The sequence below is a fragment of the Paramisgurnus dabryanus genome, chromosome 23 (genome assembly GCF_030506205.2).
Source record: "Paramisgurnus dabryanus chromosome 23, PD_genome_1.1, whole genome shotgun sequence".
Lineage (NCBI taxonomy): Eukaryota > Metazoa > Chordata > Actinopteri > Cypriniformes > Cobitidae > Paramisgurnus > Paramisgurnus dabryanus.
In genome coordinates this window covers 16,511,386-16,528,446 of record NC_133359.1, presented here as the reverse complement: position 1 = coordinate 16,528,446, position 17,061 = coordinate 16,511,386, and the positions used below count along the sequence as shown (strand labels likewise).

At 38.1% G+C, this 17,061-nt stretch overlaps 1 protein-coding gene across 1 annotated transcript in view; it reads right to left on the bottom strand.

Annotated features, from left to right (window-relative positions):
• The window catches only part of ntrk3a (neurotrophic tyrosine kinase, receptor, type 3a), a 304,948-nt gene that overhangs the window by 61,051 nt on the left and 226,836 nt on the right, over positions 1–17,061 (bottom strand). The window contains exon 12 of the mRNA XM_065291585.2: positions 8,545–8,733. Coding sequence (XP_065147657.1) covers positions 8,545–8,733 — 189 coding nt within the window. The remainder of the gene's footprint in view (positions 1–8,544; positions 8,734–17,061) is intronic.

Below are 17,061 nucleotides of genomic sequence, written 5' to 3'. Positions count from 1 at the left end.
AAGCTCAAATAAAAACAACAAACCGATATGTGTGGTTGCTAAGGGTGTTGCTAAGGGGGCAGGGATAAACAGAACCGTTAGGTGAAGCGGTCATAGCAGTGTTTTATCGTGAATAAAGCACACCTATTGACCAATCAGAATCAAGGATTGGAACTAACCGTTTTATGAGCAGAATTAAAGCGCTGTATTTGAAAACTGCGCGTGTGCATAGTTCTACGAGCTTTAAGACCCTGAGGAATCTCTGGAAGGAGTGACGTAAGAGGGAACTTGCACATTAATTAAATATATTGAAAATAAACAACAATGAACTAAATCACAATAACAAAATCAGTCTTTCGATGCAATGTATGTTATTTTCAGCAATAATCTAACATTAAATCGATTTAAACAGATTAATTAGTACTACACCTCACATGTGACATCATCAACTGTGTTGTTAAACCAACATGGTTCAAACGATAAATGTGCGACAAAGCTATTATGTTTTCAGGAAACATTCTTGACTACGTAGTTAGATTCTTCAACTATGCATCAAACTATGGTGGTTTAGCGGGAGCGAGTTACCTCGTTGTTCGGGAAACGCACCCCTAACTGACTTACCAACTCACCACCCAACCACCAAACTAATCAATAAACCAAACTAACTAACTAACTAACTGACTGACTGACTGACTGACTAACCAACTCACCACCGAACCACCAAACTAATCAATAAACCAAACTAACTAACTAACTGACTGACTGACTGACCAAATAACCACCCAACTAACAAACTAATCAACAAACCAACCACCTACCTACCTATCGGACTGACTGGCTAACCTACTCACCACCCAACCAGCAAGCTTATCAACAAACCAACTACCTACCTACCTACCTATCAACCTAATTAACTGACTGACTTACCAACTCACCAACCAACAAACTAATAAACCAACCAAGCAGTAATTCCAATGTAATTCGCTGTTGAACCACCATAGTACAATGCATAGTTAAAGAAACTAACTACCTAGTCAAGACAAAAACATAGTAACTTTGTCACACATTCGTCATTTGAACCATGTTGGTTCAACAGCATAGTTGATGATGTCACTTGGGAGGTGTAGTACTAATTAATCTGTTCAAATCGGTTTCATGCCAGATTATTGCTGTAAATAACATAAATTGCATTGGAAGACTGATTTTGTTATTGTGACTTAGTCCTCAGTTGTTTCATTTCAAGGTATTTTATTAATGCACAAGTTCCCTCTTACGTCACTCCTCCTAGGCATTCCCCAGGGTCTTAAAGCCTGTAAGGTACATGCACTTTTCAAAAACAGCGTTTTAATTCTGTTTACAAACTAAAAGACGTAAGTTGGACTTTGTATATATTTAGAATTATGGATATAGCATGCACTGCTTATTGCTTGCTTATTTTTTAAGGAACTATGCTTCCAACCCCAGCTCAACATCTGTAGTTACAACCACACAAGTTTGCGATGCAGTTTGCAAATGTCCACTGGAATGATGGTTCTGGGAAACACCTTAATCTTTGAACGATGCTGAAATGATGGAACTTGGGACCATAGTTGGCAACCAATGATTTTGGGAAACGCACTCCTGACTAACTGACTAACCAATGAACAATCATCTAACAAACCAACCAATTAAATAAATAAACAAATAACTGACTGACTGTCTGACTATCTAACATTTGATCAAAACAATATGATTGTTGGTCATTATTTTGCCTTGCTTATTAATGAGAAACATGTTGTAAAAGACATTTTCTATGGAAACATGTCCTTGGTTCCAAAAAGGCATCTACTAATATTGCCTCAAAACATACAGAGGGTTTGCAGACATAAAATTGAAAACCATTAACAACTATCCTGACCTACCATGTCTCAAGAATAAGATTGTATTCATCCTTATTGTTAACATCTGTTGCATGCAGAGTTGCAGGTGAATCTGTCGCAGGGCTGAGAATGGCACAATGGTATTTCTGCTGCAAAACGGAGACCATTCTGTGCCTGCGATTAGATGTTTAAGGGGTACGACATGATTTATAATTCTATAAAGGACGACTGCCTCCAGAGGTGAGGGAGCTTTAAGTTTGCCATGGCCTTTGTGGACAGAGCACAAAAGAAGGGGAAATGAGAGCATAGCTCTCAGAGCATTGGGTTTCTATTGGACTTTCTTGCAGTAAATAAGCTTCTAAAATGCTCTCAGAAGTGCAGTTTGGGTCCATATACGGCCCAAAATTCTTCCACGGACTTTGTTTCGGTTGACTGAGCAGGGCAGGCAACACATTCGAAACTTCATTAGCAAAAAAACAATAGAAAAAAACAGCATCTTGTATAAATAACTTCTGTCAGTTTGGTATCAAACATCAGAGATGTGCATGTTCAAGTTGTGCACCTGTTGGGATGAGGCTAATTCTTTACAGGATATTGCTTGCCGGTTTTAAATAAATGAGCCGGAGAACAGTGTCCCATACTGCCGATCAAGCTCCCTGGGCTGACAGGGAAAAACTCTGAATCTCAGTAAAACGAGATGGAGCAAAATTGGGGTATTACGGAATTGTTGACAGTTTTGTGCTTGTTGATAACAGTGTCCGTTCTTACATGCAGATACACAATGATTGTATGGTTAAATGACAACATGGTTTCTGGGGACTGGTTGCATCAGCTGTCTGGAGGTTACAACTTAGCCCAGTTGGGCATAAATAGGCAACACAAGTAATTTAGGCACTACAACTGTAAATATTCCAGCAGTGCACCATTAAATATGAACTAAATATATACAGAATACTAGTATTTATATATAGTCTCTTAAAGGTGTTTAGTGTGTTGTGATTCGACAGCAGCTTAGCTTAGCAGATCCGTTTGAGCTAAGCTGGTGACTGATGTATTCATGTGGGCGGAGTTAAGTCAAAAACTATATTGACGTCATTCAATCGGGAACTACAGTGTTGTAGTCCAAACCGGCGGTTCGCTGTAGGCTTTGAAAGGGGAATTTCGTTAAAGAAAATATATCGCCTGGGAGTGAACTTTGAGCTTTATCATTTTGCAGGTATTATTTATCCTCTAACAGCAACAATACACACTAACTAAAGTAAAAAAAATGTGATCAGGAAGAACGTGACCTTTAATGTATTTTCATTTGTGCACTTTAATACTATTAAATGATTGTTGATGCATTGTAGGTATACTAAAGACAAAGTACTTACAACTTACAGGTCAAGCAAAGTCTACAACCAAATTAATCAATACTGTAACTTGGCTACAAACGTATTAAGCCCCTAGCATAAATGTTATGTCCCAAATTACACCAAGATCTTACAAAGTTCTTTTGCATCCCTGACGTGCAACTGAGCTAAAATGCCAGAACACTGAGAGCTCAAAAACAGTTTCAAATGTATTTACTTTTAACCGAACGGCACCAAAATGACTGCAGGAAATGGCTTGTAAAATTTCACCGCTTCCAAGCTCTCTAATCTTTCCAGGAGACAGAGATTGTCTTCTCTGTGTTTGAAATAAAGGTGCTCTGTCAAAACAGATAAGGCTGTTCAATTCTAGTTCCTTTGATTCCTCAAAGACACAAAAAGAAAGAATTTCTAAGCCATTTAAAGTACAGAGACTTAAAAAGAGAATAAAAAACATGTTTTAGTTTTTAAATGTGTCTTTCTATTAATGTTACCATTGTCTGCTAAAGTTAAAGATGTACTGGTCCTTAAAACTTTAAGCGATTCAACTTTCAACGATTCATCCATATCACGTCATATCTCAATCCGAAGATGCCGTAGAGGTGGTCAGTCGATCACAGCCAGTTGAGACTCTCAGTGACAGACTCTACGCACTTTATATTCAAGAGCATTTTAATGTATTTTATATTCTCAAATGTGATGCAAAATTCGGTGTGGTCCTTCAACGGGTAATTGGGGTGGAATAAGTTCACTGCTAAAATGCCAGACGGTTCAGGGTTCAAGTCTGGAGAGAGATGATTACAGACGCTCGGGTAATTGATGACCATTGAACGAAAGGTTCAGTGGTTTCATAGGGTTTCGCAAACATTGTACAGCATAGCTACAGGCCTGAAGTAGAGGCCAGTCGCATGTTAAACATGTAGCCAATAACCCAACCTAATTATTTTAAAAACCCAACGACCCGACAACTGGTCAAGTGGTGTCATTGTCGTACGAGCTTGATCCGTGACGAAATTCATTTGAGCGAGGTGAGGTATTAAAAGCGAGGTTATAATGCAAATCCACCAGATTAACGCTTGTGTGATCAGCCTCCTGATACAGTTAAACAGCAAATATTGTATAGGAACGGCAACTAATTTATGAACTGATTAGATCACTGTCAATGCAATAAAATGTGTGTTTTGAATGCTTATTCTTGCGCTAAAGGCAAAAACAACGAAAGATGAGTCAATAGTTTTACTAAGTGCCTGATTAAAGAGGAAGCTTTTGACATTTTTGTCTTCCTTTTTTTTAATAGATGCAAGGGAAGATCATATACACGGAGTACGCTTTTAAGATATAGCCTGACTTCTGACAAACGACATTCATTAATAATGACTGCTCATGCTAGTCACTTTTTATGCTAAACTCTCAGTTCCGCCTCATTTCAGGCTCTTGTGGTACTGGAGAAATAAAAAATGATAAAGAGACCTGAACCATCAATCTATTAGCATGCTAGTGCCCAATCTCCAAACCCGTGCTGTAAACACACAAACACAAGCCAGGCGGATTATAAATCACTCATTTTGCCATTAAAAATTCATGCGGTTCATAATGCATAACTCTTTGAATATGTATGTTTGCGCTTATATACATATGTATGTTTTTCCAGACTTAATATGATTTCGCCCACTTAGTGAGTTAGCCTTGCACTTGGGTGGAGTATTTATCTCTCAGCAGAGGTTAAAAAAAATAGGAACACCTGATGATGGTACAATCTGAGAACTGGTGAGAATCTATTTACTTAATGATCTATGTTAGCTGAACTTGGACATTTTTGTTTATCAGCCCAAATCCCACACCGACAGAAACAAAGAGCTCAAGCTCTCCGAGAACGGTAACTAAATCTAATCCTATTAAACATTTCATGCTCTGCCAACCACATTGAATAGGTTGGGTGCAAAGTCATCATCTATGATTACTGATACTTCATTCTGTCCACGTTCTTCTCACCAAGTTCAAAATGACAAATCTAGATGCTTTACAACCCATCCATGTGGGTTCCCCGTTGGCACAAGACACTGTTTGATTGTGGATCTGCCTCATGGAGCAGCGGATATTGGCTTTGTTTGCCTAAGGCACCGTCGTTTTTCATTCGTGTCCCTCTATTTTTTCTTTGGTATCCGAGTTAAATGTAATGTGAACAATTAGGGGCTCTGGAAAGGTTCGTAAACAACATTACAGTAGATGAAAAGAAAGACAGATTGTAGGCATTGCATGTTATACAGTAGTACATATTTTGTAATCTGTACTGTCTTTTGGGATTGTTTGTAAAAGCACAACCTAAGCATCTCAAACTTGATTTGGTGTATTAAGTTTATAGGAGAAAAGGTCAACTTGAAGATTACAATCGATACAGGACTTGTGGACGATATGCAAAAGGTACAAACCCCAAAGTAAACAACAAACACATGAATTGTAGGCTACAGTTTACTTCCTGGGATTGGTGATGTTGACAAGACCGACATTATCATAATTCCTCCAGCTTTGACTCAAAGCCTTTAAATTAACTCCTGTAAGCATTGCATTGTGACCGAATCTTTCAAACATGGTAAGGAGCGTCACATTTCCTGCTGATGTCAGAGATATTCAGGCCAGTCACAACATACAAATTAGCTGGCCAATCAGGGACACAACGCTTTTCAGATTGATGAGTTTTGTACATGAATCAGTGCGTTTCAGGAAGAGAGGGAAATCTCTAGCTACAAAAATGTACGTATGTGGAGAATAATGTGTTTTTTAACCATAAACCATGTGAACACATTGTATTATACCAAATACACAAAATAACCTTGTTTTAGCAATAAAATAAGTGCTCTTTAATGAAAAGAAAGTTTGTTGCTTGGCTAAAAAGAGAAAATAAGGATCTAACCCTTAAAGGATTACTCCACTTAAAAAAAAATCTAAAATAACTTACTAACCCCCATGTCATCCAAGATGTTTATATCTTTCTTTGTTCAGTCATGAAGAAATTGTGTTTTTGAGGAAAATATTTCAGGATTTTTCTCAATTTAATAGACTTTATTGACCCTCAACAGTTCACAGTTTCAATGCAGTTTAAAATCGCAAGGCTTGAGTAAATTTTTTGATTTATTTGATAAATTATTTATTTTTTTGTGGAGTAATCCTTTAAAGTTCATGCGGTCGTAGTTATTAAGTTGTTACATTGTATATAGCCGTATCGTTATTAAATCTTGAAATCAAATTAAAGGTAGGGTGCATGATTTTTGAAAAACACTTTGGAAAAGTACCAAAACACACTTGTAGTCAATCAGCAGTAAGGGGCGTGTCTCCTAGCCGACATCGTTGCCTGGGTTGCGTATGTGTGGGGCGGGTCTATCAAAAGAAGGTCCTGATTCTATTGGGGTAGGGGCGTGTTTGTTTAGGTGATTTCAAATACCAACATTGGCTTTCATAAAGCATGCACCCCACCTTTAATATCTTTAGTTACTTTATATTAGAAACCCATGCCTACAAACAAATAAAATGTATTTGAATGGACAATGAAGTATAATATGAACGGAGACTCTCCAGTGCTTCAAAAGAAAGACTAGTGTTCATCTGAATCCCATCTATATAGGATGATAAAATTAAGCCGATTTAAAAAAGCACACTTAGTTTATGATTTTCTACTCTGGAGAGATACAGTATGTGGTGAAAGGAAACAAAAAGGAGCACCGTTTTGTCTTGTGCAGCACTGAGAATCCAATTCTGCCTCAATTCGGATATCATGGAATAGCTCAGGAAGTACAGTGGGATTGTATGAAGACACAATAGTTCAGGCAATGCAGTCTATCAGCCCTGCAATAATGTAAAATCCTAAAGACAGATAATTCACTGGTTAGTCCAGCTGAAGGCCGGCTGGAGGATAGAAACCCCATTAGCTTTGTGTTCCCTAAGCCTCAAATGAACTTGGGTAAATCTTGATTTCGTTCTTCAGGTGGGAACCAGAAAAGGTTTGGCAAATTTCCATATGAATAGTCCATTGTGTTTTTTTTTTCAATTCAGATTCAATTAAAATGTCGTGGGAAACTGAAAACTCTGCCTGTAACCTGTCAGAGATTAGTAAATGAGACAGTTTATGGCAATAAATCTATTTATAAACAAAATAATTGTACTTAAAAAAAGGATTTTTAAACCTGTTACAATAATTCAGGGTTTTCTTTTAGGCTACGTTTACACTAAAAAGATCCGAAGAGAAAACGCAGTTTTAAGTGGTGTTGCATCATCACTTTTTATTACGCATTTATACAAGCGTTTTGGGGGGGAAATTTGCGTGCATATGGTGCACTCGCCTGCGTACAACCTTCTTCCTTGATCTCCCAGGTCTCGTCCAAAGCCGTCTGGTTTGCCTCCGACGAATTGTAAACGCCTGTGATGTAAACGCGTACGCGACGAGAGCCACCGTGAGCAGACTTTTGCGTTTTTACCCTTAAGACGGGAACGCAACGGTAGAGCGTTTTTCAGGTTTCCACTCTGGAGGGTGGTTTCACTTTTTTGCGTTTTTAAGCCCCCAAAACACCGTTCGCCGTATAAATGAAAGGCACATTCGATAAAATATTTTTACATTTTCACCCTCGAGCGTTCTTCATGTGTTTTACAGCTTTTTTTAAATGATATAAAAGTTACTTTTGGAAAACTCTAGATTTGACATGTTGAAAAGATATATGGATTCGAAACCAAACTAGCGCATGTAAATAAATATAAATGTAAAATAAAGCTTCTCTTTAGGTGAGCTATCGCTTTAAGACCTACAGTCGCAACGCAAAACAAATTGGTATATGAATAAAATACCAACTTAATAAATCCAAGTTAATGTCACGGTTGACACCCTCTTTTGAGGCCACGCTCACATTCTTACATTAAAACACTGACTATATTTCACTCCCTGTTTCCCACTTTACCTCCCTTTCTCAAGCACACGTACGCTTTTGTTTACAATTCAATCTCTGAGCCACGTATGGAAATTTTAAGGTCAGCTCCAAACCAGTTGTATATATATACACAGTACGCACTAAAATGATGAGTCCTGCGAAAGAGAGCAACAAATTCCGGAGCACATTGTAAAATGTTTAGCTAAGGACGTAAATGCCACAAATCACAGTAAATGATGCCAGTGCCACTCACTGTACTAAGTACAGTAAGCCATTGTGGGCTTTTAAAACTGCGGCGGTCTTAAGTCTTTAATTGATTCATTCTGTGTGAAATAAGACTCGAGGGTGTAATGAAGAGCTTGGAAGTGTCTGCCATCTGCTGTCCGGGACAAAGTCGGATCAGGGGAGAAGGTTGTTGGCGAGCGGCGGACGTTTGGTACTCACAAGTGGTGGGCTTGTTGCAATTAGGACCGTGCCGGAAGTACTGCGGGTTCTCGATGACTGGGATGCGCGTCATGCCAATCACCACGGCGTCTGGCCCGGCATCCAGGGTGCATGGGGTTATGATGCCATGGTTGACGTGGTGGAGAGGGCTGGCCGAGTCTTCTTCTCCACTGATTACAGCCACCGGTCCTGCAAAGAGGAAAAGGTAGAGAAAACCATTATGAAAGCTAAATGAAGCTCAATGAGTAAAGCATTATGTTAGCAGCACAAAGGCCATAGGTTCAAGTCGCTCTGGATAAAATTGTATGCTACATTTATAAATAAAAAAGGAAACAGAAGAGGCTTTGGCACACAATGACATGTATCAGAAAATGAATGCAGCAGAATAACATTATGTCTTGGATCTCTACTCGCCCCTCAAGCACTTCCTGTCACTTAGACACACATTAGTCGCCATGGCCTGACTAAACCCGGAAATCTCTACTGCGGTGGCCCAAGGCCATCTTAAACACCAACATCACAACTTTCCCCAGAGCACCACGATTGGTTCATTTAGTCACGTCAACACGCAAAAACACCCACATTCAGATCCGGGCCTGAGAGGATGACAAATAAATGACTCAGCCGAAGACCAAAAACAACATCATTGGGTGTTTTGTCACAGTTTGTACTTTAGTTAAGATTTTAAAGTTGTTTTTGGAAGCATTACATTCCGGGGCATGTTGTCACACTGCTTTACTGTATCCAATGTACAGTAGGATATGACTCATTAAACATTATAATTATTCATCAGAGGTTTTCCAAGACATGCAAGGGTCGACCATAGAAGTTTCAAAAACAGATGCATGATGAGTGCTGTCAACATTGCCAACATTGTTAGTGCTCAGACCATAAGTCGCACACTTGAGTATCTTATATATACTAAAACATATAATATATACTAAAATATTTGCTGAATATATGCATAAATGTGAAGGGTGTACTCACTTTTGTGAATATGGTAAATGTTATGTTGGTGCCAACCTTAAAATTCAACTACAGGGACGCATTTATACATAAATAATTAATCTAGACAGATAAATAAGTGGAAAAAGTTTGTTTGTTTAGTTAATATTTAGGGTTAATTAAGAAATGAGAAATCCTTAGCTACAGTAACCTCCAAATGAGCTTCACCAGTACAAAACATGCCTGTGTCCAAAATATTTTGCAGTCCCAATTGTTTTCATGCCTATAAATGGGGATTATTTTGAGACAATAACTGTGGTCTGCTTAGACATATGTAAAGGAAATCTCGGGAAAGAGTCTTCATTAGTTTAAGCCTTTAAGACCACCGGCTGTCAAATGACCCTTTGAGCTAATTGGGTTGGTAAAATGCTTTTCTTTAACTTAATTGGAAGGTCGTAGGTCAAGCTTAAAAGTCAAACATGACAATTAAAATATTTTTCATAAACACCCTGAAGGATTAAAACAGTATTACTAACACAAATGTCCCTGTTTTCAAGATTTCACCAGGAAACGTTTTAACCAACTACATTTAATTCTGTAAAGGTGAATACTGTCGTCATTATTAAAATAAATATTTTTCTTTTTCCAGTAGCCTTTTCTCTTTTTAACCTCGATATTTAAAGTTATTTTTTTTCATTAGCTCAGTTTTTGTTACAGTTTTATTATGTGTGGAGTTTAAGCGCAACACACATGCTTAAAATTTCTATTTAATATCTTCAGGTTATTGTTGGAGATACGCAAGGTCAGACTGCTGTAAATACGCTTCAAGAATAAATACATAAACCATATCAAATGGCTCTTTTTAGAATCCTATTATACACGGCGGCAGGGCGAATTGGAGATCGTATTCATTTGCTGTTGCCTGTTGGCATTTCTAGTTAGGAACTCTATCAATAAAGCACAGGAAACAATTCGTTAAAGCGACGGAACAGAAAATGGAAAGTTCAAAGACGGCACATATCTGCAGGACTTCCCGAGTTTTTATCTTCTCTGCGGAACCAGACGACTGCGTTTTAGCCAGACATTGTCATTTATTACAAAGGACCTTCTTCTCTGCCCGAGAAAATAAGAAAAACACACGAAACCACCGAACATTGCGAGCCTGTCATCTAGTTATTGGTTTTTTCTAAAAATATGTTTTCATAAGTGATATAAAAGACACGATGAATAATATATAAATAAAATAAATGCGAACTGCTCCACATGTTGTTGGAGTTCCCCACTGGGACTCAGTGTTACAGCTCTTAAAATAAAAAATACAACACGTTTCAATGATAAATTATGTCTTTCATTCCACTTCCCAAACAACGAAAGCCTCAAGGTCAATAAGATGTATTGCCTACAAGCATTATTTAATCCTTTCTTTTACTTTTGCATCTGATGAACAAAGTCAGTTGAATAAAGTCGAAAGGTGGCATTACCATAACAAAGATACAAATATAAATGAGATCTCTTTTGGCGCTTTTCCATTGCATATTACGGCCTGGCACGGCTGGGTACAGCTTACTTTTGAGGGTATTCTTATCCTGATACTTTTTTAGCACCACCACAGTTCAGGTTCCAAGTGAGCGGTGCTGTTACTAAAATGTGACGTGTAAAAAAATGGGGGGGGGACGCAAACAATCTCAAAATCAAACTTTTACTGTAGTAATGCAGGACTGTAAATAGCCATTTATCAGGTGAATATGTATCATTACTGCTTAACTAAAATGCTGAAAATGTTACTGTTGAAATAGACGCACACACACAACAAACTCAGTTTTTTTTAATAAATGATAACATGACAGTGAAATAGTGCAACTAAATTAAATTATTTATTAATAATAAATTGTATTTATTAATTTGCACAATATATGTAACTTTTTTGTAACATGTTAAAGTAGCTTTTCTTTCTGACCAATTTTAATGGGGCGGCGCCCCAGTGGTCCCCTATTGACCAGCCGCCACTGCGTGTAACATTGCAGATCACTGATTGGTCAGAGAGAATCATCACTAGCAGCATTATTGCTAAATGCATGATTAGCTTACCCTCGTGCGCCGTCAAGCAAACCAAATTATGTCGTCATCTGTGCTTTGTTTTACACAAACTCCCTTTAAGCTGTGAAAAACATCCATATGCAGAGAATCAAGAACATCATTCCATAGATATTCTCTGTCGTTTCCTTGTTGTGTATTTCTTCGCGTTTACGATGATGCCATGACGGTAGACCAGGGGTGCCCAAGCTCAGTCCTGGAGGGCCGGGGTCCTCCAGAGTTTAGCTCTAACCCTAATCAAACACACCTGAAGCCAATTGAGGTCTTACGCATACTAAAAACTTCCAGGCAGGTGCGCTGAGGCAAGTTGGAGCTAAACTCTGCAAGACACCGGCCCTCCAGGACCGAGTTTGGGCACCCCTGCACTAGACTTTTCATTCCATTGACTTCTATTCATATATGCATCAGACCGGAAACGCAAGCTTGTGCAACGGTTTCTTGCAGGTCGCAAAGTTCAAGTCTAGTGAAGTCTGACTTGCGAATTCGTATCACATGGGGCGTTGTGACCAGTACAAAACCGATATGTCAGTGCATGACCTTTCTCTCTACTGAAAAGCACAAATGGACAAAGCCAAATATCATATTGATGAGTTGTTACCAGCGCATTCCCCGCAGAAACGTCTGACAAATAATTGCATGCTTAAAGTCTAGGGTGACCGTGGCTTAATGACAATTCTACCCACTCTGAAGCGGCACTAAACTGCAATGCAAAAGCAAACCGAGCCAAAGTAAACCGAGCCAAGCAGAGCCATGTTGTGTTCAGTCGAGCTACTCTTGATATGTTTCAACTAGTGATGGGGACGAGACCGCCTATCCCGAGTCCGAGTCAAGACCGAGTCTTTGAAGGGTCGAGACCGAGTCGAGACAGAGTCCGTTGGTTTTTAAATACAGTCGATTCCGAGTCAAGACTGAGTCTTTGAGGAAGCAAGTCTGAGTCGAGACCAAGACCATAAAAACATGTCAGTTTTCATATTCATGATTTAATATCATCCCGATTTATAATCAACAGTAAGGCCTACAGACTAAGCTAGATTGGGAATTGTTTAGAGGAGCAGTCTTAATGTCTTAATATGAACTATGCTTTTACTTTCATTGAAAAATCCCTATATAAACGGCTCTGATGGCAGCATTGCCCCATGGGATGTCATTTTCAAATAATGCCGTCAACATTGCATTTAATTATTATTATTATGTGTTGTGTGTTTTTTTATACGAACATAAAAATGCATTGGTCTCAAGGACTCGGTCTGTGACGTAAACGCGTACGCGACGAGAGCCACCGTGAGCAGACTTTTGCGTTTTTACCCTTAATACGGGAACGCAACGGTAGAGCCTTTTTCAAGTTTCCACTCTGGAGGGTGGTTTCACTTTTTTCCTTTTTTAAGCCCCTAAAAACACCATTCGCTATATATAAAAATATTTGTCCATTTTCACCCTCGAGCTCAAGGACTCGGTCTGAAATTACGTGTCCTTCTCCTCCCACTGTAGTCCGAGTCAAGACCGAGTCTTTGAAGGAACATGTCTGAGATGAGTCAGAGAAAGCAGAAATCGGTCTCGAGAACTACAACTTATTTTTTTATAATTTATAGCAACTCTTCGCTAGTCAAGAACGTTGAAATGAATTGTAATTTCATAGATTAACTTACAATTTTAATAGGGCATTCACACTAGGGATGTATAACGATTAATCGCGGTTAATCTCTAGCAAAATAAAAGTTTTTGTTTACATCATATATGTGTGTGAACAGTGTATTATAATTATGTATATAAATATGCACACATGCATGTATAATTTTAAGAAAAAATATATTTATTTATATATTAAGTATTTATATTTATATACAATATAAATGATACATAAATATACAAATGTATATACACATGTAAAAATTTCTTAAATGTATCCATGCATGTGTGTGCATTTATCTATAGAAGTTTATTATGCACAGTTCACACAAATATATGACTTTTATTCTGCTATAGATTAATCGCGATTAATCGTTATGCATCCCTAATTCACACCAAACGCGAGTTCAACGATTTACACGAGTAGATTACATACAAAGTTAAAGCAAAGACGCGATCAGTTGCTTCCTTGCACGGGGCAATGCGAATGACACAATATAGGTGGCGCTATTCGCCTCAAACACATTTTCACCCGAGTTGAAAAAATACAATTCAAGCGAAAAATTTTCATGACACAAAGTTAAATCCCGCGAGAAATCTAGAGCGAGTAACACGATGCCCCGCGTTTGGTGTGTACATAGCACATAAGTCCAACAAGGAAATTTTACAGTAAGATGGAAATGGCATGGAAATCAAACTGAAACTTTGGCTTAGTTTTCTTTTTACTAAAGTTTTACTAAGACACAAATATAAAAATTGCCAAATATATTACATGCATATACTTGCTGAAAAGTGCTTACATTTTTCTTGTTTTATACCTTGATTCGTTTTTCTCGGCTTTAGGTGGTGCACCCAACTTCTTTACATCCAGCTGTTGCAACCCGCCCATAAGCTATTCAATGCACTTTAGTGTTATACTTCTTTACTTTCACTGTACATCAACCATTGTTCTTTTAATTTTAAAAGAAACATCTGTGACAAAGCCACTACACAAGACATACAGTAACTGAGACCTTCATTCATTCCTACGAGCTGTGAAAGAGAAACCTGAGTAATGGAATTTTCCTCCAGGTTGACCAGTGATTGACTCCCAAGCTAAATATCAGTAATTAACCTCATCTGATGACATATTGTACAGAATAAAGCATACAGGAATGTCTAGCCGAGTTGTTAATTAACACTGAAAATAGCTTCGGCAACCCTCCGTTTCCATCTTGAAGGCATGCATTACACATGCAAAAACACAGCTCACACATGCACGCAAATTATCACCTTACTGTATGTAGCACAGAAACTTCACATAATTCATGCTGTGTATGTGATGGTGTTATAGGATACATGAGGATGTTAAATCCGTTCACGTCCAACAGGAATCATAACCAGTAACATATACGCTTGAGATATATCTGTGTATTTATTGGTGCATTTTAGTGTTTATTGCTTTAAAATTTACATTCTTCCTCCAAGTCTCCAAATATGATCCACAGATATTTTTCTTAAAAGTTATGACAAATCCAAGGGAAAATACAGTTAGAGAGCCTGGAAAATTGCACAGTGCACTATTGCAGAGAGTCAAAATAAATGATATCTTCATCTTATTTTATCTCAAAATAGCACACTATTTCAGACAGTCATAATCAAATATATCACACTCTTATTTTACATCTAGTTTTTTTTTACACTCACTACACTCATACTTTCAAACCCACAGACGCCTTTGCTAGAGCAAAGGTGATGGATACGATTGATCCTGTTTATACAGGCACCTGAACCCCTGCTGTTTGAATGCCATTTGCCTTGAGTTCACATCCCTTGCTTTGATGTTGAAAGTGCACTTTCTATATCTCAGGTAGCTATAAAAAATAAAACAGTCCCCATCCAGGCCCACTTCACTCTTGTGGCAATTGTGCACCGATTGCAATGCAAAGCAGCCGTGGAAGACCAGCACGAATAAATTACTCACATTACTTCTTCTGATCTCCCCAATGTGAATTGAAGTGCCTCCTTGACATCAAACCACCTCGTCCCGGAACGAGAGAGAATGAGTGTTAGAGACACGGGGAATGATTCATACTTTCTCTGCGTACCGGTGTGATTGGAAGAGGTAGGGCTGAAAAATCAGCAACTGTATATAGAAATTCTCGAGTCGCTTCCAATAGTTGCAATCGTACCATCTACTACTTTCGCATTTCAGTGAAAACCTTCGTAATTGCCTGAAGTTGGATCTTTTTCTCAATTTGCGAATCGCTCAGATATGTCTCTGTGTCAGCCGCAATGACAAAACTCTTTTGTTGGGTAAACAGAGTATATGAACAGAGAATCGGCTCCCCTGATGTTCTGATTGCCTGCTAGGCACACGACTACAATGCAGTTATCACCCTGCCACTTTTCTCTTCGAAAACCCTTTTCAATTGGGCCCCAGTAGGCAGGTCAGGACTGAAACGCTGTTTGCAAGAAAACATACAAAAAAAAATTAGATGCTACAACGATGCCAAATATGGGACTTCCAACGTAATCATTTTAACCCTTGCGCATTGTTCAAATTCACTACCCTTTTGTTCGTGGATGAAACATCCACTAAATTAAACGGCTATAAAAATCAACCTATTCTTCAACCCATACGATTGGTACAAGTGTACCGAGGTCAAACGATCAATTTGTTTGAATATGCAAAAGTGATGACAATCTGCTGTAAATATCAGATCCGGTGTAGACTGATTCTCCTTTAGGGTGAAGGTGGGGTTAATGCTTCAAAATATCTTTAAAACCATACATGTTTATGAAACTGTTTTTACATTTACACACTCATCAAATTAAATGTGTCTAATCAGATGTTTAAGGCAAAAACCTTAAAACGTAACAACAGGTTGTATAAGCTACTGCCGCTAGAGGACATTAATCCCTTAATACGTCACTTAACGTAGTTATAAGGTGCTTGCACAAACAACCTATGAGGTTGTTATTTTTAAAGGACAGTCTCATAAAAATGTATCAGTACTGATCAAAACTACCAAATGTTTAAAAAAATACAGGATTTTAACTCTTTAATTGACAATTTCATAAATGATGTCACTGATTTGGGCAAAAAACTAAAACTGATTGTGGGCGGTTTTTTAACCTTTATTACAGTCTTGGGCATGACATTGGCTTTGATGCATTGTTAGTTTAACTTTTTCTCCCTCATTTACTGTTCGTGGCTGTTATTCCCCATTGACTTCCATTATAACGACATTTTTTGATTGAAAAGCCATGACACCGTATAATCATGCATTCTTGATTGTTGGTGTTTTTTCCTTTTGCAAAGAGGTAAAATTTGCTATTTTTACGGTTGATCACCATGTGGCACCATTAACCCTTTAGTAGGCCTGTGCAAAAACAAAGCTTAATTTCTGGTTTGTACATTGAGTTATATATAACATATAATATAAATATAACATAAATATAACAGCATATTATTGTGTGTGTGTGTCTGTGTGTGTGTGTGTGTGTGTCTGGTTTTTACCCCATAGTGGATAAAAATGTCCCCAACAACCCATAAGGGTTCATTTGAAGAAAGGCAGCTATAAAGACCTCAGTTGCTGCATATTTCTATTTCAGTGAGGATTGCTCGCGCCAATGACAACCTCAGAGCGAGTACGACTACAAGCAGGAATTTTCCTTAAGTAATAAACAACTCATTTGTTAAGGTTGAAACACAGAAATGTGCAATTACTTATACATAGAGGCTTGCTGGTTATCTCGATTTTATCTCTGAGCTTAACAGTACAAATGTGTCTGAAGCCTAAGGTATGGTATTAAAGATTTGTCACACCATACAATTAAGTTATGCCAAAGCATGTAAGCATCAGTAGA